The 22,054-nt window shown below is 49.7% G+C and overlaps 3 protein-coding genes across 4 annotated transcripts in view; all 3 read right to left on the minus strand.

The window, feature by feature from the left end:
* Positions 1 to 252: 252 nt before the first annotated feature.
* On the minus strand, positions 253 to 6,043 carry pla2g12b (phospholipase A2, group XIIB). Of its 2 annotated transcripts, none has more exons than XM_067236331.1 (4): positions 5,181 to 6,043; positions 2,130 to 2,206; positions 1,571 to 1,736; positions 253 to 925 (listed from the first exon to the last, which is right to left on the minus strand). In XM_067236331.1, exons 1-4 carry the CDS (start codon positions 6,013 to 6,015, stop codon positions 807 to 809), a joined length of 1,197 nt encoding a protein of 398 aa, XP_067092432.1. In that variant the 5' UTR covers positions 6,016 to 6,043; the 3' UTR covers positions 253 to 806. The 2 variants fall into 2 exon arrangements, with proteins under 2 accessions (XP_067092432.1, XP_067092431.1); XM_067236330.1 differs by having other exon boundaries at positions 2,118 to 2,206.
* Positions 6,044 to 7,857: 1,814 nt separating this feature from the next.
* Positions 7,858 to 13,365, minus strand: LOC136943286 (uncharacterized protein C6orf118-like). The gene is made up of 10 exons (XM_067236553.1): positions 13,353 to 13,365; positions 12,567 to 13,219; positions 12,097 to 12,219; positions 10,218 to 10,274; positions 9,823 to 9,950; positions 9,645 to 9,703; positions 9,335 to 9,528; positions 8,743 to 8,796; positions 8,493 to 8,554; positions 7,858 to 7,894 (listed from the first exon to the last, which is right to left on the minus strand). The coding sequence occupies exons 1-10, from the start codon at positions 13,363 to 13,365 to the stop codon at positions 7,858 to 7,860; spliced, it is 1,380 nt and encodes a 459-aa protein (XP_067092654.1).
* A 3,430-nt stretch (positions 13,366 to 16,795) lies between these two features.
* Positions 16,796 to 22,054, minus strand: part of pde10a (phosphodiesterase 10A) — a 43,905-nt gene continuing 38,646 nt past the window's right edge. Inside the window, exons 14-22 of the mRNA XM_067236723.1 lie at positions 21,497 to 21,639; positions 19,818 to 19,901; positions 19,291 to 19,441; positions 18,736 to 18,891; positions 18,280 to 18,452; positions 17,984 to 18,095; positions 17,792 to 17,872; positions 17,284 to 17,372; positions 16,796 to 17,155 (exon numbers count right to left, since the gene is read on the minus strand). Coding sequence (XP_067092824.1) covers positions 17,026 to 17,155; positions 17,284 to 17,372; positions 17,792 to 17,872; positions 17,984 to 18,095; positions 18,280 to 18,452; positions 18,736 to 18,891; positions 19,291 to 19,441; positions 19,818 to 19,901; positions 21,497 to 21,639 — 1,119 coding nt within the window. The 3' untranslated portion in view covers positions 16,796 to 17,025. The remainder of the gene's footprint in view (positions 17,156 to 17,283; positions 17,373 to 17,791; positions 17,873 to 17,983; positions 18,096 to 18,279; positions 18,453 to 18,735; positions 18,892 to 19,290; positions 19,442 to 19,817; positions 19,902 to 21,496; positions 21,640 to 22,054) is intronic.

The following is a 22,054-nucleotide window of genomic DNA, read 5'->3' on the forward strand; positions in this document are numbered from 1 at the left end:
AGCCAGACGTTGTCAACATTCGGGGCTTAGCCCCAACCTAGCACCTGGTCAAGGTTTAATGTGAGTTCAGATAGGAACCTCCACAGGTCATGCGAGAGCGCATCTTTTTTTGTTGCATTAATTTGATTGCAAAATTGTTTTTGGAGCTTTCTGTAATATACACATTACGTTGGACTCATTGTCATATTTCCCGAAAATTATAACCCATAAAGATTCAGGGCTTTTGAGAAAACCCCGAAGCCCCCCCTCCACTCTGCCCACGCCGCACCACCCACGCTGTTCCGCCCACGTCGCCATGGACACTAATGTTATGTTTCTGAAGGTTCTCCATTCTAACCTGAGGCTGTTGAGCCTCTATCAGAGCACCATGCTGGCCAGCCATTCAGATGTACCTGAGGTGCATTTGATGTGCCTCATAGTTGGCACTTATGTGACTAGTTCCTTGCTTTCATTCCAGTGGGTGAAACAAATCAAGTTCACCCCAAGTATTAAGCAGCATATGTGAATGGTGACTTTCAGGTTCAGTGGAGCTGCAGCCCTGCCCCCTACTGGTCTCTGAGGCAGAAACAGAAAACACCACGAGAGACAACTTCAAAATAAGAATAGAATATGCTGTGTACTACACTGTCACAGTTTCCGAGATAATGATTTTAAACATTGTTGATAACGTTCTCTACAATAACATGTAATAATCACGGTCTTGTACGGTATGTAGTCCAGTGAGAGAGCCATCCTCATACACACACACACGCACACACCCTCACACACACACACACCCTCACATTGCTGCAGTCCCAGCAGGTGTTCTAGAGCTCCTCCTTCTCCTCTTCCTCGCAGTAGCAGGCCTCCCTCTGGCTGCTCATGTACGACCTGCAGCCCAAGGACCCAACCGTGTTGTGCAGGGCATCTGCCATGGACTCACATGCTGGGAGAGGAGGGGGAATGAGGGGAGAGGGAGACATTCAGAAAACAGATAAAGGCAAGGATGTACATCAAATGTGTGTTCTCCTGCTGGAGTGTGTGTGTGTGTGTTCTACTTGAGAGTGTGTGTGTGTTCTCCTGTTGGAGTGTGTGTGTGTTCTACTTGAGAGTGTGTGTTCTACTTGAGAGTGTGTGTGTGTGTTCTCCTGCTGGAGTGTGTGTGTGTGTTCTACTTGAGAGTGTGTGTGTGTTCTCCTGTTGGAGTGTGTGTGTGTTCTCCCGTTGGAGTGTGTGTGTGTGTTCTCCCGTTGGAGTGTGTGTGTGTGTTCTCCTGTTGGAGTGTGTGTGTGTTCTCCTGTTGGAGTGTGTGTGTGTTCTCCTGTTGGAGTGTGTGTGTGTTCTCCCGTTGGAGTGTGTGTGTGTGTTCTCCCGTTGGAGTGTGTGTGTGTGTTCTCCCGTTGGAGTGTGTGTGTGTTCTCCCGTTGGAGTGTGTGTGTGTTCTCCTGTTGGAGTGTGTGTGTGTTCTCCTGTTGGAGTGTGTGTGTTCTCCTGTTGGAGTGTGTGTGTGTTCTCCTGTTGGAGTGTGTGTGTGTTCTCCCGTTGGAGTGTGTGTGTGTGTTCTCCTGTTGGAGTGTGTGTGTGTTCTCACCCTGGACCTTGGACACAAAGCCCAGGCTCCTCTTCAGGTCGGTGCAGATGGCGTGGACGCACCAGCGGAACTTGGAGTCGCAGTGGGCCTTGCTGGAGCCGCAGGAGTCGTAGCAGGAGTCCAGCTGGTCACAGCAGCGCGTCATGGCAGGGATGCCCAGGTCCAGCTGGCAGGGACACAGGACACGTTAATACCCACACACACACACACACACACACACCAGCACAAACACACACCAGCACAAACACACACCAGCACAAACACACACGCAAGCACATACTCCAATACAAAAGTACACACACACACACGTACACACCAATACAAAAACACATGCATGCATGCACACACATCAGCAAAAAAACACACACACATGCAGGCACACATGCACGCACACAAAATCGCACACAAAATCACACACACACACACACACACACACCCACACACACACATAAAACAACAAACTTACACACACACCAACACACACACACTTGGTAGTTAAGTCATTCGCCATGGTGTGCACAGTGGTGGTAGTTAGTAAGCCACATACGGTGTCCGCTACCTGGAAGCCCAGTATGGAGTTGCTGCAGCCGTTGGGCTCAGGGACCCTGTAGCCTGGCCGGGGGACAGGCTCTTTACCTGGGGAGAGAGGAGCAACCACAGAGGTCAAGGGGGGGGGAGGAGCAACCACAGAGGTCAAGGGGGGGGGAGGAGCAACCACAGAGGTCAAGGGGGGGGGAGGAGCAACCACAGAGGTCAAGGGGGGGGGAGGAGCAACCACAGAGGTCAAGGGGGGGGGAGGAGCAACCACAGAGGTCAAGGGGGGGGGAGGAGCAACCACAGAGGTCAAGGGGGGGGGAGGAGCAACCACAGAGGTCAAGGGGGGGGGAGGAGCAACCACAGAGGTCAAGGGGGGGGGAGGAGCAACCACAGAGGTCAAGGGGGGGGGGGAGGAGCAACCACAGAGGTCAAGGGGGGGGGGGGGAGCAACCACAGAGGTCAAGGGGGGGGGAGGAGCAACCACAGAGGTCAAGGGGGGGGGAGGAGCAACCACAGAGGTCAAGGGGGGGGGAGGAGCAACCACAGAGGTCAAGGGGGGGGGGAGGAGCAACCACAGAGGTCAAGGGGGGGGGAGGAGCAACCACAGAGGTCAAGGGGGGGGGAGGAGCAACCACAGAGGTCAAGGGGGGGGAGGAGCAACCACAGAGGTCAAGGGGGAGAGAGGAGCAACCACAGAGGTCAAGGGGGGGGGAGGAGCAACCACAGAGGTCAAGGGGGGGGGGAGGAGCAACCACAGAGGTCAAGGGGGGGGGAGGAGCAACCACAGAGGTCAAGGGGGGGGGGAGCAACCACAGAGGTCAAGGGGGGGGGAGGAGCAACCACAGAGGTCAAGGGGGGGGGAGGAGCAACCACAGAGGTCAAGGGGGGGGGAGGAGCAACCACAGAGGTCAAGGGGGGGGGAGGAGCAACCACAGAGGTCAAGGGGGGGGGAGGAGCAACCACAGAGGTCAAGGGGGGGGGGGTCAGGCTCTTTACCTGGGGAGAGAGGAGCAACCACAGAGGTCAAGGGGGGGGGGGGGTCAGGCTCTTTAACTGGGGAGAGAGGAGCAACCACAGAGGTCAAGGGGGGGGGGAGGAGCAACCACAGAGGTCAAGGGGGGGGAGGAGCAACCACAGAGGTCAAGGGGGGGGGAGGAGCAACCACAGAGGTCAAGGGGGGGGAGGAGCAACCACAGAGGTCAAGGGGGGGGGGAGGAGCAACCACAGAGGTCAAGGGGGGGGAGGAGCAACCACAGAGGTCAAGGGGGGGGGAGGAGCAACCACAGAGGTCAAGGGGGAGAGAGGAGCAACCACAGAGGTCAAGGGGGGGGGGAGGAGCAACCACAGAGGTCAAGGGGGGGGGGGGTCAGGTCAGGGGTGAGGGTAAAGGGGGTCAGGTCAGAGGTCAGATCTGGTGTTCAGGTCTAGGGTGAATGCATCAACGTTGAAACCAAGGAAGTTCTTATTTCACGAGAGAAGCTGTGACTTAACAGAACGCGCATTTGGCTAAAAACTAACGGTGGCTAACTGCTGCTCATTAGAGCATCCACCATAATACAGCATTTTAGTTAGCCAAACCTTGGCCCGTGTCAGTTAACTTCAAAATACGCAAAGGCTCCTGGGTAATCAGTTGTTGTGTTTCATACTTTATGTGTTGCTCGCAGGGTCAGTCCTGAAACAGTCTCAGAGCTACATCACAGCACATGAAAGGAACTGAGGGCTGTTTGATTGGTGTCCCAGCTGGCACCTACAGGACTCATCCGTTGGTTTCGTTACAGTGGGTGAGACAAATCCAGTACGCCCTAGTTTATTTGCTGATGACGGTAGTCATCGTAGCGGGACAGCTGCCTGGCCTCTTTTCTGACGTAGTGCAGTAGTTACGTTGTCTGGGTTTTGGTTACCTGGTCCAAGTGTGAAGCTAGTTCTGGTTACCTGGTGCAAGTATGGTTACCTGGTGCAAGTGTGAAGCTAGTTTTGGCTACCTGGTGATTGTGACACCAGATATTGAACGTACAAGCTGACTTGGGTTGCATTGTAGCCTGGGGAACTACCTGTCTGTAGGTGTTTATGTAAGCCACAGGTCTGTGCATCCCGCATCTCCAGCAGGTGACCTATGGGTTCTCTAGTTATCTGCCTTGTGTAACAGCAGAGGACAGTTTGTCCACTCAGCTATCTGTCTGATAAGAGCCTCAAGGAGGATGGATGCTTGTACTGTACATCCCACACCACAGTCCAGGGCACAGATAATCACTTCTGTTAGGGCTCAGTTCGTTATCGACAGATAATTCACGCAGATATGAAAGACAGTCTGTGCAGTTTTTTGACAGAGAGAGACGGTTGAGGTATGACATGTGGATGTGTGTAAGTAGCTGTAGGGGCGACACACTAAGTGAGGCTTTATGTATGACCTCAAACATGATCTTGGGTGCTGGTACACAGACAACTACATTCCCACATTTCTTTTATGATAAATGTTTTCCCTTTGTTGGACAGAGACATTTAGGGTTAGACAGGAATGGTAGGTCAGAGGGGAAGACATGCAGAAATGTCCCGAGCTGGAATCGAACCCGGGCTGCTGCATTAAGGCACACACACTCACACTTAAAGCTACAGTCACACAGATACACACTCACACTTAAAGCTACAGTCACACAGATACACAGTCACACTTAAAGCTACAGTCACACAGATACACAGTCACACTTAAAGCTACAGTCACACAGTCATAGCTACACACATACAGACACACACTCATAACTACAGTCATTTACATTACATTTACATTACATTTAGTCATTTAGCAGACGCTCTTATCCAGAGCGACTTACAGTAAGTACAGGGACATTGCCCCGAGGCAAATAGGGTGAAGTGCCTTGCCCAAGGACACAACGTCATTTGGCACGGCCGGGAATCGAACCAGCAACCCTCTGATTACTAGCCCAATTCCCTAACCGCTCAGCCACCTGACTCTACAGTCCACACACATACACTCATAACTAGTCACACACATACACACTCTTGGCTACAGTCACCCAGCCACACACTCAGTCACACACACACACTCAGGTCTTACCGTGTCGGCAGCGGTACTGGCACACACCGTCGCGCCCCCCCACCATCTCCACCAAGGAGTCAAAGTAGCCGTTGACGGCCTGGAAGCTGTTTCTGATGGAGCCCAGGCCCCAGGAAGACTCCTCCACAATGGGCAGGTGCATGGACGGGGCCAGCTCCTCCAGATGCTCCAGCAGCTCCAGGGCCTTCAGGCCCTCTGGGAGGCCCTCTATCGGGTAATCCTGGGTGTCAGCCATAGGGGCCTCTACGGCCAAGCCTTCCCCAGCAGCAGGCTCCTGCGCTGGGGCGTCTTCAGCAGGGCTCCCCTGGGTGGGGGCCTCCTGGCCTGGGGTCTCGTGGCCCAGCGCCTCCTCAGCCAGGAGCTCCGGAGCAGGGATGTCTGCAGCGGCGTTCCCTGCAGGACTGTCTTCAACCAATGGGCTGTCAGCAACGGGCTGATCAGCCACAGAGGAATCAGCAGCATCAAATGCAGGGATGTCTTCAGTTAGATCCTCAACCAATGGACTGTCAGCATCGGGCTCCTCGACCAATGGGCTGTCAGTGGCCGGGCTGTCTGCTGCAGGCTCGCTTGGTACTGTTTGAGGGTCGACCGGTAAGTTCCCCCCAGCAGACTCCTCCAGACTGTCTGTCTCCTGGCCCACTGTCGGCTCTGCTACGGGGGGGTCGTCCTCCATCACCCCCTCCACCTCCAGGGGGTCCACCGGAGTCGGGTCCAGGACAGGAGCTTGGGGAGCTGGGGTGTCCTCGCTGGAAGAGGTCCTGTAGAGACCCAGGGTGGCTGTCATCCCCAGGGAGAGGCTGAGCAGCAGGAGGAACAGCGTCCGGAGAGACAACATGGTGGCACGGAGGGGTCGCAGATGAGAAGGTGGCAGCGTGGGTAATGGAGGAGGAGTTGCTGACAGAAAGGGAGAACCTCGGACACTGATCAGAGAACGTAAACACGCTGTGTTCATACAGGATTGGGGACACGGGACTTTGCCCTGTGATTAGCCTAGGCAGACAGCGAGGCATGGCCTTCAGCTGGGTGTAAAGGTCACCTGATATCTCCCTGAACGAGTCCTCTTCTATCACCCTGCTCCTCTCCCCTCTCTCTCTCTCTCCCCTCTCTCTCTCTCTCTCTCTCTCTCTCCTTGTTCAACCTCCCCTCTTCTCTCAATCAGTAATTCTCCTCTGTCATCACAGACTAATTTAATCAGTGTTCTAGTTCCCCTCTGCTTTTCTTAAGAGATCATATCACACTGCACTGACCGAACTTGTGTTAATGGGAGGGAAACGTCTAGTTTGATCTCTGTCACTGTGTTGTATTGGATTGTATCAGTGCAAACAGAGACTTGATTGGACCAATCAAAGATATCTCGCTGTTACTGTGTCTTCTGATTAAGCTACCCCAGGCAAGGCACTGCAGTTAAAATGTCCTCCTGAGCTGTGAAAACATCCTTCTGCATACATTAATCATTCATCAAATTAATTAAGCTTCCTTACAACGTTCCTATAGGGTATTGACTGCAGAGGCGATACAGGATTACGTAATGTGGCTTTATGATAAACCTCTGCTGCTCCCTGGTGTCAGAAGAAGGGTACAGCTGGTGACAGACGGTTAACAGCGTATCTGTTTATTTATCTCTGGGTTCCAGAATCAGGGTGGCTTGTTGGCTTTAGTGTTGCTCAGACACCAAGTCTCATATTTACACCCCATCAACTGAACCAGAACTAGAAACCTTCCATGAGAACAAACTGTCCTTTAGGGTAAAAGCATCTACAAAATGAATACAACTTAAAACTGTTCATGTGAAGTAACACTGTGCCTTAAATAATGCTGATAACCAGTTATGCTATGAAAGATAACAAAAATGGATTTATCCTATCATGCTTTAATAGAGAAACACCAGATTTAGTCAACTGACCTGATAAAGCTGTGTGAGTTGGAGACTTTATGGGAGTTGTTCTAGTGTCTGTTTATGAGAGGGGGTGGATAGCTATGTGTGCCACATGTTGTGGACCTGAACATCCTGTCCTTGTGAGGTGGTGATGTTGCAGAGTAAAGTCTGGAGCAGGGGGCTTATTGTACTGTACACTGAGGGTGGGATCCTGGGTTGATGTTGGCCTGCTACTGAGTTGCACTTGTGTGGCAAGTTGTCATTTTAAAACATCAATAATAATAATAATAATGTGTTTATTTAGCAGACTGTTTAATCCGAAATTATGTACAAAGGCAGATTACAATCTGCTACCTCATGATCTGCAGTCAAATGCTCTAATCACTGCTCTACCAAGACAAGATGGTATATATTCATCCCAGTACTCACAGCCAACCAGGTCGCTTTAATGTTTATGATAGAAGTACCCAGAAACTACATCTTGCTGTGAATGTTGGAGCCTCCTGTGATGTCAGGAGGTTCCTCAGGAGACCCGGTAGAGATCAGCCTAGAAGGTTCTGTTCAGAGAAAGACACAACTCTGGGTCAGGTTCTCTTGCTGGGGTTCTAGTGAGGTTCCCCTACATTACCTTTTTAGGGGATATTTTACTTTGTGTGGCCCTGTTACTGAATGGGTCCTGTTACTTTCAAATGGGTACTGTAGGGTTCTCTCAATAATGGTGTTCTATAGCTGGCTGAGTTCTTCAAAAGGTACTGTAGGGTTCTAATGTGATATGTTTTTGGTTCTCTTACTGTTGGGGTTCTATTCCTGATTGTTCCAGATCTGGTCACACACCCGCCTGCAAATAGACACATGGTAGCCATAGCAACAGAGGTAAGACTGATTCACACCCTGACAGGATGACCATAGCAACAACACCCCTCCTCTCCTTAAGCCCCAACACAGCATCCATAGCAACAACACCCCTCCTCTCCTTAAGCCCCAACACTGTGACCATAGCAACAACACCCCTCCTCTCCTTAAGCCCCAACACTGTGACCATAGCAACAACACCCATCCTCTTCTTAAACCCCAACACTGTGACCATAGCAACAACACCCCTCCTCTTCTTAAACCCCAACACTGTGACCATATCAACAACACCCATCCTCTTCTTAAACCCCAACACTGTGATCATAGCAACAACACCCCTCCTCTTCTTAAACCCCAACACTGTGACCATATCAACAACACCCCTCCTCTTCTTAAACCCCAACACTGTGACCATATCAACAACACCCATCCTCTTCTTAAACCCCAACACTGTGATCATAGCAACAACACCCATCCTCTCCTTAAGCCCCAACACTGTGTCCACAGAACTGTGACTTTGTAACAGCGGCCTGTACCACAGCAGCTGTGTTGCCAGGGTGACCCACGAGGCACACCGTACTTACGCTGTCTCGTCCTGGCTCACTCCTGCTTGGGTCATCACCATGGAGATGTGTCCCTCCAGCTCCTGAGAATGGACAGGCAGAGGAGATGGTAGAGGTGCATCCCCCCAGAGGCTCTATAGACAGGGTCTCACAGCTACAAAAACACTGGCTTATCTAGTGTCAAGGCTAATGTTTGAACAGTACTGTTTTATGACCCAGGTTTTGGAGATCCAGCGTAACAGGACAGACAGGTGCAGCAGGAAGCCCTTGCCTTGTTGGTGGTCCTGTAGCGATCACTGGAGGCCAGCAGTCTCATGATCTCTGCCTGGGAGGGACACACACACGCACGCACACACACACGCACGCACGCACGCGCATGCACACGCACAGCTGAAACATGGCCGCTCTCCACCCAGCAGCAGACTGGCTGACTGATCCAGATCTAGCAGCTGATTTCACTCTCCACTCAGCACTCTCTCCCCCCCCCCCCCCCCCCGTACACACACCCACCCTCGTGTACACACACACACACCCGTGTACACCCACCCACCCTCGTGTACACACACACCTACACACACACACCCACGTGTACACACACACCCATGTACACACACCCACCCACGTATACACACACACCCACACCTAGATACACACCCACGTGTACACCCACACCCACATACACACCCACGTGTACACACACACCCACACCTACACACACACCCATGTGTACACACACACCCACACCTACACACACACCCACGTTTACACACACACCCACGTTTACACACACACCCACACACCCTCGTGTACACACACACCCACACCTACACCCATGTACATGCAGCAGCAGGGTTCCGCCTCACCTTGGTGTCTCTGATGCACCTCTCGATGGCGCTGGTGGTGATGGTGGACACCATGGTGTCCCTGATCTCCGTCTCCAGCTGCTGCACCTCCTGCCACGTGTCCCACACCTGGCGCCTGTGGGGCTGCACGCGGTCCAGGGGACCGACGCACGCCTCGGCCTGCGGCGTCGCAGGCTCCACCCTCCTGCCCCCCCCTGGAGAGACAGACAGACTAGTAGGGAGGCAGGTAGGGAGGAGGCAGGGAGGTGGGAGGGAGGCAGGGAAGGAGGCAGGGAGGAAGAGCTTCTGGTCTGAGAGTGGTCTGACTGACCTTTGCCCTCTGGTGTCCCCATGATTCCATAACGAGAGAGCTGGAACTCCTCCCTGACTCTGTGAGGACAAAAGTGACAGGTGTAGCTCAGAGATAGAGCATTCAACTACAGAGGGCGCAGGTTCAAATTCCCCCTGTACGTCGTTTAGATTCTGGGTTCTGGAGCTGGCCGCCATACCTGTCGTTCTCCTCCAGGGCCCTCCTCGCCTCCTCCCCCAGCCTGGACACCTCCTGGCAGGCTTCCTGCAGCTCGGCTGCCCCCTCTATCCCCCCCTCCTCCAGTGCCTCTAGAGGAGCCAGCACAGACTACAACACACACAGCACATAACCATGAAAAAAATACAACACACACCGATGTAAAAACACACATGTGCACAGCACACATACATCCACCCATGTACTGTACACACACACACACACACACACACGCGCACACACACGCACACACACGCACACACAGCTTTAAACACATCAACCTTATTATCAAAACATCCCCATGCTGAAAGACATGTTTTAGGAATTCTGTTTCCCCAGCCCTCTGAGAGTGTGTTATTATGGGATGTGTCTGGTTACAGAGTTGGGAGCAGACTGAGCGTCCAGGAGGGAGGTCACGTAGAGGTCATACTCTGTCTGGAGAGGAGCAGAGAGGAGAGGTAAACAAAGAGGAACAGCATTTAGAGGAAGTTTGCAGACACTGTGTAATGGAATAGTTAGGATGCTGTAATAACACAAATTATTTATTCAATACCAAAAATACTTAACAGAGTTCTCTGTGACCAGGTCTGTCGGAGAACACCAAACATACACTACCTTATCCAGTTTTGGATGAAAATGAAAGACCACTGCACCTTTTTCTTTCATTTTCATTTCATTCTACTTTCATTAAAGGGGCGTAGATTGATTTTATAGGGTATTTCAAACTGCTCCTTAAGGTCTCCGAATATGGTATATAACATTGGTTGTGCTGAAAATGGCCCGGGTGCTGTTCTATGCGCCCTAATGCAACCCTGTGAAATAGCCCTAGAATGAAGCGAGAGGTTTTCTCCCTTTTATGGTATGCTCATTAATATTTAGATGAGCTGTGCGCTGATTGGTTGGTTTACAACGAATGAAGCTGCAGAGCAAAGAAGCAACATAGCCAAACATGCATCATGAATTGTAGATTTACATGACAACACAGGTTATTTATTCAAATGAAACACAGGAAAATGAAATAACGTCAGCCCAATTACCAATAAACTAAATCATCACACATTCTACCTATGCTAGATACAGGAGACGTTAGCATTGCTAATAACTGTTAGCGACAAAATTATACAGCTTGTGGTTGTGATGAGCATACGGTCGGATGTGTATGTAAATTTTGGGGCATGACAAAGGTACAGACCAGAGCCAAATAAGGCGGAGCCACCGAGTTGACATTAACTCGGTGGCTTTTTGGAAACCGCTCGTTTTACAGCGGCAAATTTACAGTTTCAAATTGTGAGATTTGCATAGGAAAGAGGTGTCAATGTGACTTGAGGTTCTCTGTATGTCCATTTTACCCACCGAACTGTCGTTATTCAACTATGACAAGGTAAACTCGGTTTTGCATTCTATGACCCCCTTAAAAAAGTTGAGAAGGAACATTTTGAGTGAGGAACAGAAGGTAACATTTTTTAAAGATTATAATTTGCTCTGCATAAGACATGGTCGAAACAGACCCCGCTATCAAATTAGGGTTAGGGGTTTGTTGTCCTTGGTAGTACATGTTCGTGGCTTGGCCATGCAAATCACGAACCGCCCTCAACCTCATTGATCAACAATGATCAAACGTAACTATGGCTAACGCTCTTTCCTCCTCGACATGGCATTGGCGTGAGCTCTGTTTATGATTTGTAAGGATGTAATCATTGATGGTACAATTTCTGCCTTTCTTTAAGTTAGACCATTTCATTCTGTTCATTGAAACCAATTTCATATGAAATTCATAATATAACTTGTAAATACTATCCATATTTACCTAGATTAATTGTAAAATATATTTTGACATGTGCGTATTAACTAATGTTACGACTGCCTCTACACTTACAACAAATAAATTCCCTCAGTTTACTGACTATTATATATTAAACTTAAGTTTCCTTGATGTCCTAAAACCCATATCAAGGTGGTGCTCTGCCTACTAAATACTTGATTATCAATTAAGTATTTTTGTTCTTCAACGAGCAAACCCTGCTACACCGCTCTCCCCATGCACTCTGTCCTCCCTCCCTCCCTCCTTCCCTCCCTCCTCTCCCACCCTCCCTCCCTCCTCCTCCTCTTTTTGGGTGAATGATGACGTGAGTAGGGAGGTATTCACTGTTCCACTTCCCCAGTTTGCTCCGGGGACTGTCTCCCCTGTTTCTCCTCTATCCGATCTGAATTACTTTCTAGCTAGACTAACATGCAGAAGCAGAAGAGATGGAAAAACCTTGATTTCCCCCAGGATGTCCCCAAATACCGGCGAGCCGTTACACACATCATCAAAGACGTCACCAAACACCCTGAGACGCTCTCGACTGGGCCAGCTCTGGTCTGGTAGCTTCGCCAGCTCCTGAAGATGAAACACACACACGTACACACACACACATACACAGACGTACACACACACACACGTACACACACACACACACATACACAGACGTACACACACACACACGTACACACACAGACGTGCACACACACACATACGTACACACACACATACACACATGCACACACGTGCACACATATACACACACAGACACACACATGTACACACACATGTACACACACAGGCACACACACGCACACACATACACTCATGTACACACACATGTGACAGTGAGAACCTGTGCTGAGGCTGCTCCAGAAAGATCTAGACCTCCAGGTAGAGACCTGAACCCTCCACCTAGCCCTCACCCTGGCTAGCCTCCTGGCATGCCTTTCTGCAGCCTGGCTGCCCGCCACACAGCCCCTGCCATTCAGCCCCTGCCTCCCCACCACCAGCCTGTCAAACTGCCTCATCATCTTCAGCTGGTCTCGCTTGGTCACGCCGGCCAGGTGAGACTGTGTCCTCCAGAAGCGGTCCTGAATCCCTGGGCTCTTCCCTGGGGCTGCCTGGGTCTGGCCCAGGGCTGCAGGCCTGACCAGGAACAACTCCCATGTGTCCAAAACTGTCTGAGGCCCGCTTTGTTTGCCCTGCGTGGTCAGGGTGTCTGTGAGGGGGGTCATTGGGGTGTCATCCTTTTCTGGTTCAGGCCTGCCGTGCTTCAGCAGGGTCGTAGCCAGGGTGAACTCACACAGGGCCCCCTTCATCCTGTCAGCCTGCATCTGAACCTGCTGGCCCCCCGGGGTCTGGGGGCTAGGGGGCTGGGGTCCCTCCACCCTCTCTGACGTGGCCCATATGGGTGTGCTGGGGTGGGGCTGGGGCTGGGCCAGGCTGTGGGGACCAAGGTGCCCACTGCTGTAGGTCAGGATGTCGGCCCTGTGGGCTGTCTCGGCGCCCAGGAGTAGGGCCTGGAGCTGGCGACGGGTGTGTGGGCCCCTCAACAGAGGAGGGGCGGGGGAGGACGCTTAGGGCACAGAGACAGTAACACTGCATCACGGGATCAAAGTTTTCGTTTTAAGAAGTATTTTAGGAATGGAGGGGAGGGAACAGATTATGGCGTTTTCTACTGTGCTGTGTGTCAGCATGTTCAGATTTACCCCTGCTATTCATATCGGATGATCATTAATTTAGAGTGCTGACGTCTGAAGTAGCCTACATTATACATGAATTTGGGCCAAGCCACCGAGGGCAGGTGCCAGGTACTGTAGAATCACGAATAATCCAGGCATAAATCGTACAGTATTGTATTAAATCTGAGCTAGTGCTAGTTAGCTAATACAGTAACTTCGAATGGGCGACAAATTGCGTTTCACTAAAGCACGTTAGCTCCAAACATGTGCCCAATAAAAGTATACCGTTTATACTTACACATATTCTTGGATGTGTCCAGTTATGGTTTATTTAGTAAATGGCGTTGTGTCCAGTCCAGACAGAGTAACTAATAAAAACGAGTTAAAATCTCTTCGGTTGTCAGGGGATACACCACGTCAACAAGCCAGGGGGTGGCGAACGCACGCCACAAACCCATCGGTTGCTGGAGCTTCGCTTTACTCGACATAAAAATATTTATAACGATGTTCAAACAAACAGATTAAACTGATTTGTCGTTCAGAGTCAAGAAACAGCATACAAAACTGTTGTTTCAGGTATTTAATAAAAGTAATATACAGTTGAAACATTCCTCAGTTCTCTTGGGCAACAAACAATAACATGTTTAGATTTTGTTTCTCTTTAATTATCACTTTGTACAAAACAAAAAAGGCAAACACTTCTCTTCGTATAAAAAATATATAAGTTAATTTAAATGTAAATCTAATTAAGAAAATAACAATAGTTATAATAGCAATAATAATAATCCTTAATAATAATAATATTGATAAGATAGACATAGTGCAGGGATATGTGTGCAGAGAGGGCTGAGAAGGCAAGGAAAGTTCAGTGCTGTGGAGCCCCTCTGTCTCCAGAGCTGGGCAGGGGAGATGGGCAGAGGGGTGGGGAGCGGGGCTGAGGAGCTGGGTGCAGGGGTGGGGAGCTGGGCTGAGGAGATGGGTGCAGGGGTGGGGAGCTGGGCTGAGGAGCTGGGTGGAGGGGTGAGGAGTTGGACTGGGGAGATGGGTGGAGGGAGCTGAATGGAGGGTTGAGGAGCTGGGTGGAGGGGTGGGGAGCTGGACTGGGGAGATGGATGCAGGGGTGGGGAGCTGGGCTGGGGAGCTGGGTGGAGGGGAGGTGGGTGGAGGGTTAAGGACATGGGTGGAGGGAGCTGGGTGTAGGGTTGAGGAGATGGGTGTAGGGGTGGGGAGCTGGACTGGGGAGATGGGTGGAGGGGTGGGGAGCTGGACTGGGGTGATGGGTGGAGTGAAGCAGGGTGGAGGGTTAAGGAGATGGGTGGAGGGAGCTGGGTAGAGGGTTGAGGAGCTGGGTGGAGGGGTGGGGAGCTGGACCGGGGAGCAGGGTGGAGGGAGCTGGGTGGAGGGTTGAGGAGCTGGGTGGAGGGGTGGGGAGCTGGACCGGGGAGCAGGGTGGAGGGGAGGTGAGTGGAGGGTTGAAGAGCTGGGTGGAGGGGTGGGGAGCTGGACCGGGGAGCAGGGTGGAGGGGAGGTGAGTGGAGGGTTAAGGACATGGGTGGAGGGAGCTGGGTGGAGGGTTGAGGAGCTGGGTGTAGGGGTGGTCTGAAGCTCTCCCACACTCACACAGTCATAAAGTGCATGACTGCTGCTAGCACCATCAGAGCAGGCCACAGGCTCTGTCCTACTAAGTTACTAAAGTATAGACAGGACACACCTTGTGTTTGTTTGGGCCGATAGGCCACATCACATACGCAGGCGAGGTTAAGAACATGCTACTGTTGGAAGCGGTTCTGAGTAGTAAAACTAAGCAGAACGGAACAGAAATCTGAACCTGATTGCAAACTCGACACACGAACCCCGCTTACATCACATTCATCATTATTTCATTTTACATTCACAACTTTGGGGCCAAAGAAATTATTTTAGCAGGAAGTTCTTTCTTGGAATGTCGCTTCAATACATAACAGCCTTGAACATACACAGATGACAGACTAAATCACAGTCTCATTCTACAAAAATCAAGGTGCCTGACATTATAGAGGAGGGAGATATTCAATATGAATCTCATATCAGGATTTCAAAACAACTCAACATGTTTCCTGTTGCCAGCAAAGCTCATGAAATAGCTCTCTCTGGGATCCTTCTAAATCATTCAATGTAGTCCCTAATCTATCAAGATCAGGTTTAATAGCATTTCCTTTCAGTCTTATTTAAATGTAAAATGTAATGTAAGTTAGAAACTGAGGCAAAAAAGTTCTTAAATGAGCTAAAACCGCTTATAAACTGAGGTTTAAATTCTGTGCTGATGGAACTGAAAGCACGATACGATTTAACTTCTGCTGTCCCACGCAGATATAGGTTTAGCTTCTGCTGGCTGGAGGTTGAGGTTAGCTTCTGCTACCCTAGTCTGCTAACTGAGGGTTCATGTTACCTTCAACTAGCCTAATCTGCTAACTGGGGAATAGGTGTACCTTAAACTAGCCTAGTCTGCTAGTTAAAGTTCAGAGTTTCCTTCTGCTAGTCTAGTCTGCTGAAGTTCAGGGTTTCCTTCGGCCAGTCTGCTAGCCAAAGGTTAGGGTTACCTTCTGCTAGTCTAGTCTGCTAGCTAAAGGTTTTATTCAAGGTTTCTTTATTTGTACCCAAGAGTACATTTGTTTTTGGTTTAGCGTCTGCTAGCCTATTCTGTTAACTGAAATCTAGTTTTAGCTTATGAAGTGTAGTATGCTAGATAAAGGTAAGTGTTAGGCCGTTATGCCTAGTCTGCTAACTGAAAGTTAGGTTTAGCTTCTGCTAGCCTAGTGTGCTAGCTAAAGGTTAGGTTTAGCTGCTAGGGCGTATTCAGATCCTCAGCATAGCATAACTAACCCCTAGAAAGTCACTCGATGCCCAAGGCCAGAGCTCTGGAGCGTGGGGTGGTGCAGCTGGTGGTGGGGGGGCACTGCATCTCGTGGGAATCTCCTGTGACTCTAGATAAGTGTGGACATTATCTCTATCATTTCGTCATGCACCGCCTGTGCTTCACACAATATGCTGGGAGGGATTTCTTCAAACCTCAAAATGGAACAGGCTGTATGTCTTCATTCAAGTACTGCAAAACCTTACTTTTGCTCTAAGTAACAGAAAACATTCTTGCAATCCACCTTAATTAAAAGATAGCCTTGAAAGAACTAACATGCAGCTATACTATACATTCCTTCTGTCTCTGTGTGAAACCTCTCAGAAGTAGTTTTGTGTGCGATAAGTCTACCACAGAGGGCAAACCGTACCGAACAGTTAGGCCTTCACAGAGCCTGGCCTGTTTGGTCCAGAGCCTAAGGCCTCTGAAAATATACGACCATAAAAACAACGACAGCTAAAGTCAAATTAAACGTGAAGTAAAATCAGAAACAGACAAGTACAACAGCTAACAGTAAGTGTAGACAGACGCGTTCTGCCTCTTCCGTCCCGAGCAGAGGACTTGGTTGACATCCAAGTCCCGCTCCATTAGCTGTCCATCTCTCTCGGGATTGGTCAAACCGTCAGTGTTGACACCTCTGTCACCCAATGAGGTAACTGTGTTTGTAAAAACCCTCTTGTGAGTCTCCATCCCGCCTACTTTCTGCCTCTTCCTGTTTCCACAGGAAATGTAACATTGGCCCAGGTGGTCCAGGGTTGCAGGCAGTCGGGAGGGTGTTGTGCTGTGGGCACATTGCCTTTCCTCCAGTCAGTTGTCCACCTTGACAGGGCCTGAATCTGCTTCCTCGCTTGGCTCAACCCCGCTAGGCGCCGCAGGAGTCCAAACCAAGTCCTCTTCTTCTCCTCGCACAATCTTCTCCCACTGGTTAAGATTCTCCCTGAAAATACACATGATTCCCAAAATATTGCATGTGACTGTATGTGTGTGTGTCCTGTGTCGATTCAGGAAGTTTGAAAAGAAAGAATTTTAAAAAGTTTAGAGTTGTTTAGAGTTTAGAGAACCTACCTGCAGGCTCCCAACAGCGGCCTGGATGGGGGGAAGAGCTCTGACAGGGTTGTGTAGCATGGGATGGCCACCGCATTGTAGAAGCCCACCTACACAGAAACAACAACTCCTCATTCATACACACCTTTATTCAAGCAATATAACTTCTTAGTTGCCTCTAGGTATTAAGTCAGAAACATAAACACAAAAGTAACAGCAGGATCCATGTAACCCTTCCTGACCCTGACCCCCAACCCTGGACCTGACCCTCCATGACCCTGACACCTGCCCCTCCCTGCCCCTAACCTTCCCTGACCCTAATGCTCCCTGATCATGACCCCTGACCCTCCATGACCCCTGACTGTCCCTCTCCTTGGCCCTTGCAGTCAAGTGTTCTAATATTGAACTATACCTACCATATACCTAACCGTTTATGGTGTGTAACTAGATAATGAAAAGAGACAGACTGGAATAGCTAGCACTGTTCTCAGTCTCAGGTCACTGGAACACTGCTGCGTGTGTCTGTTACCTGGCCTTGTGGTACCTCATCCTTCTTATCCCTGTCCATCATGGGAATGGGCTGTGTCCCAATCTTCTTCATCTCATCTCCCTGAGAGAGAGAAGGGAGAGAGAGTCAGAGGAAACTGAGGTTATTGCCACCCAGTGAGGAGATATGTCGATGTGCAGAGGTACATATCAAGTATGGAATGACTCCACACACCTCAGCCCAAAACTCGGCGTAGATGTCATTGGCCGTGAGGCGTGTGATTGGCCACAGCTTGGTAACGGAACAAAGGTCACATGCTGTCATCATCAGACCAATCACACGGTCCCTAGGAGGAGGAAATCATCAGTACCCTTCATGTGTGCATGTCACTTCCTGATTGTAACCTTCATGTGGACATGTCACTTTCTGTTTATACCCGTCATGTGTATATGCCACTTCCTATCTGTTTTTAAACACCTATAGTCACGCTGTGTGTGTTGTGGAGATTACATTTGACCTTGACTCTTGACCTGTGTATGTGGTTGCTGAGGTCCAGACTTCCTGTGGTCAGCAGCTCGGCCAGCTGTTTGCGGTTGCCGAAGTAGAGTGCCAGGTCGGTGGCGATGATAGCCTTGCGGATGATCTCCAGAACCTGCTCGTACTCAGTGGAAGTCAGGTTGGAGAAAATATTGTGCCCTTCCAGCTATGGGGAACAAAGAGATCAATAAAAAGCAAAAGCTCCACTTATGAGGGGTTCATCTCAGCTACTCTGCAGACTGCAGGAGACTGCTGGCGACCCGGGTCAGATGCCCCACCCGGACCACACAGCTCTACTGAGAGGTCTTGGGAATGCACATTTGCATATGTTTGTATTTCTGTTTTTGAATGTGTTTGTGTGAGTGTACAGTGTGTCGTTGTGGAACATGATTGTGTGTGTGCACATGGCTGTGTGCGCACATGGCTGTGTGTGTGTGCAGCAGGTCTACCTGTAGTATTGAGACAGTCTGTGAGAAGTGGTGTTGCTCCATGGTGGAGGAGGAGTAGAGGGCTGCCAGAGGATGGTCGAACTTCTGCAGGTATGTGTTGCTGTAACCACGGTGATCCAGGTCATGACACAGACATGCGATCAGAAGACCCTTCTTCTGCAGACACGGAGGGAAAGAGAGAGAGAGAGAGAGAGAGAGAGAGAGAGAGAGAGAGAGAGAGAGAGAGAGAGAGAGAGAGAAAGGAGTGACGAAGGAGATAGGAAAAGAGGAAGAGGGGAGGGAGGGAGGGAGAGTAAAGGAAGACAGTGGGTCAGAAAGAGAGGGAGATGAGAGAAATAGGGAGGGAATCTGAAAAGGATTACACTAAAAAATTACCCTGATCAGGTCTAAATCAGTGGAAACTTTGGTTCTAATAATTTGAGATCTCTACAGGGTTCTATCTGGATCCAGAGTTTGTTTCAAGAAAACTCTTGATTATATGTGCTATTCTATTTTTGTGCTATCTGTGCTATTTTTTTTATTCAATTTTTTTGTCTGTGCGTGTGCGTGTCGGACCTCCAGCTCAGTGAACACTCCGGTGATCTTCTGCAGGATGGCGTACATGCAGTGAACCACGGTCACGGCATGTTTCCAGTTGTGATACGGGACCCTGCGGTAGTTCTTCCTCACTGACATGGTGAAGCGACACAGCTTCTCCAGCTCAAAGCTGACAGGGACAGGAAGGGGAACACATTTACATTTAATCATTTAGCAGACGCTCTTATCCAGAGCGACTTACAGTAAGTACAGGGACATTCTCCCCGAGGTGAGTAGGGTGAAGTGCCTTGCCCAAGGACACAATGTCATTTTGCACGGCGGGGAACCGAACTAGCAACCTTCAGATTACTAGCCCGATTCCCTAACCGCTCAGCCACCTGACTCCCTTTTGGGTTAGGGTCACAGGTGAAGCCCCAGCTGGGGCCAGGAGATCGACCTGGGTCATTCTACAGGGTGGCCTACACACTGCTCATTGCACGCTAAGACTGGTATTTATGACATGCTGTCATAGAAAAGACGAGACAGTCAGTCAGTCAGTCTCATACCTGGTCTTTCCACATGAGCTGTGCACCATGTAGACAAAAACAGCCGGCCAGATCTCTTCAAAGGGACTGATGTCAAAGTAGAACCTAGATGAAGAGGAGAGGAGAAGAGAGGAGAGGAGTGGAGAAGAGAGGAGTGGAGAGGAGATGAGGGGAGAGGAGTGGAGATGAGGGAAGTGGAGATGAGGGGAGAGGAGTGGAGATGAGGGAAGTGGAGATGAGATGAGGGGAGAGGAGTGGAGATGAGGGGAGAGGAGATGAGGGGAGAGGAGATGAGGGGAGAGGAGAAGTAGGAAGGAAGAGGATGGGAGAGGAGTAGAGAAGAAAAGAGAAGAAAAAAGAGAGGATAGAGGGGAGACGAGAAGAGAGGAGGGGAGAGAGAATAGAGGAGGAGAGGAGAAGAGGGGAGAAGAGGATAGAGGAGGGGAGAGGAGAAGGAGGGGAGGCAAGAGTTTGATCTGAGGTTGATTTAACAGGCTGTCATCAGTAATCCTGAGGCCCCACCCCTTCCTGTTCCCTGGTGTGTCCCTGTGAGCATCACATATCTGAACACTGCGTCTGTCTCTATCTAACACACACACACACACTCACACACACACAAACACATACATATTAATCCACACTCTCTCATGCACACAAACTCACTCAGCTTTGTTTCCATGATAATTCACTCACTAATACTAACCTCTAACCCAGACCTGGGCATTGTACGGCTGTCCCAGTCCGGCCCATGTGAGGTAAATCAAAAATTATAAATCAATAAATGTGTTGAGCGGTAGGAAATCTGTAGTCCTGAAAGACGACAGTGATCAGGCGATTTACGTATGTGCGCTTATGCAGCCTCACCGACTAGAGAGTTAGCTGTTGGTTAGCCCTCGAAAATGTCCGCGCACGGTAAAAAACAAAAGGTTGATACAGAACGTAGAGTTTTTAACAAGACATGGACTTCTGTTTACTGAAGTTAACGACAAAGCTCTGTGCTTAGTTTGTGGAGAACAGGTCGCTGTGTTGAAGGATTACAATTTGAGTCGGCACTACTGGACAAAACACGCGGACAAATCCAAGAACTTGACTGATTCAGTGGGCGCGGGCTGCTGATGGTTTGCTAGTTAAGCTTCAGACCCTGATGATCACCTGTCAGCTGTCCTTGTCCACCTCAGACATTCAGCCAGATTTTGATGCACTTGTTAAGGCCCAAGCCAGATTGGATTTCTCTCACTGAACAAAATGAGCTGAAAAAAAGCATACTGCTTTTTGTATGAAGTTGATCAATTGCATATCTTTAACATACTGCAAAACACCTTTCCAGTGTTTGTGAAGATTAACTAGTTAAAAATAAAAAGTTTTTTTTTTACTGTTTATTACTTCTATAGGAGCATTTTCCTATTTGACCTACACCACAATTTATAAGTTATCGTTGATGCGGCCCTCCAACACATTTCAGGTTTTTCATGTGGCCCCTTGTAAAAATGCATTGCCCACCCCTGCTCTAACCCCTAACCAATAAACCTAACCTTCACCCTTAATGTCATTATAACCCTAACACTAATTATAACCCTTTAACCCATAAAAAAACATAAAAAAAACATTTGAAGTTATGGGAACCAGCAAAAGGGCCTCACAAGGGGAGGTTTTTCATGTTCCACTGTGGTTCTTAAACAAGACCGCCCACACACACTCACATTTCTATCTCCTTGTAGATGGGTGTGGGCAGGTTGAGCTGAGTGAGGGTCTTCCATTCCTCTGAGGTGCAGATGCTGTGATAGGACAGCTTCTCCATCGTCACCCGGTAGATACACTCGGAGTGCCGGATACGGTGGTACATCTACACACACACACACACACACACTCACACACACGCACACACACACACACACACACACACACAGGGAAATTAATATAAAATACAGTAACTCAGATAGTCAGCCAGACAGTCATCCAGACAGTCAACCAACTAGTCAGCCAGCCAGAGCAGCTCTCCACCAACAGTGAGGAGTTGTGACTTAGCATGAATGCAGAGTATGGTGAGGAGAGCTCTGCTCTTCAAATATTCATGGTCCTCATCCATTATAAAAGCTGCACAGTGACGTGGATTCTGCCCAAGTGTATCACACAACTGAGTGAATCAGTCAGCCAGTGAGCCAGTCAGTCAGTCATTCACTCAGCCATCCAGTCAATAAATCAGTCAGTGAGCCAGTCAGCCAGCCGACCAAACCAGCCAACCAACCAACCAGCCAGAA

This window comes from Osmerus mordax, chromosome 5 (assembly GCF_038355195.1).
Source record: "Osmerus mordax isolate fOsmMor3 chromosome 5, fOsmMor3.pri, whole genome shotgun sequence".
Lineage (NCBI taxonomy): Eukaryota > Metazoa > Chordata > Actinopteri > Osmeriformes > Osmeridae > Osmerus > Osmerus mordax.

What these genes read in the sequence shown, in the direction of transcription:
- pla2g12b (XM_067236330.1), bottom strand. Translation starts at nt 6,015, where the DNA reads ATGTTGTCTCTCCGGACGCTGTTCCTCCTGCTGCTCAGCCTCTCCCTG. An exon ending in CCAGTACCGCTGCCGACACG is followed by an intron (nt 2,207 to 5,180) that starts GTAAGACCTGAG and finishes CTCTCTCCCCAG; the next exon opens with GTAAAGAGCCTGTCCCCCGG. An exon ending in GCTTCCAGGTAGCGGACACC is followed by an intron (nt 1,737 to 2,117) that starts GTATGTGGCTTA and finishes TGTCCCTGCCAG; the next exon opens with CTGGACCTGGGCATCCCTGC.
- LOC136943286 (XM_067236553.1), bottom strand. An exon ending in GGTGCATCAGAGACACCAAG is followed by an intron (nt 8,797 to 9,334) that starts GTGAGGCGGAAC and finishes TGTCCCTCCCAG; the next exon opens with GCAGAGATCATGAGACTGCT. An exon ending in GCTACAGGACCACCAACAAG is followed by an intron (nt 8,555 to 8,742) that starts GCAAGGGCTTCC and finishes GTCCATTCTCAG; the next exon opens with GAGCTGGAGGGACACATCTC.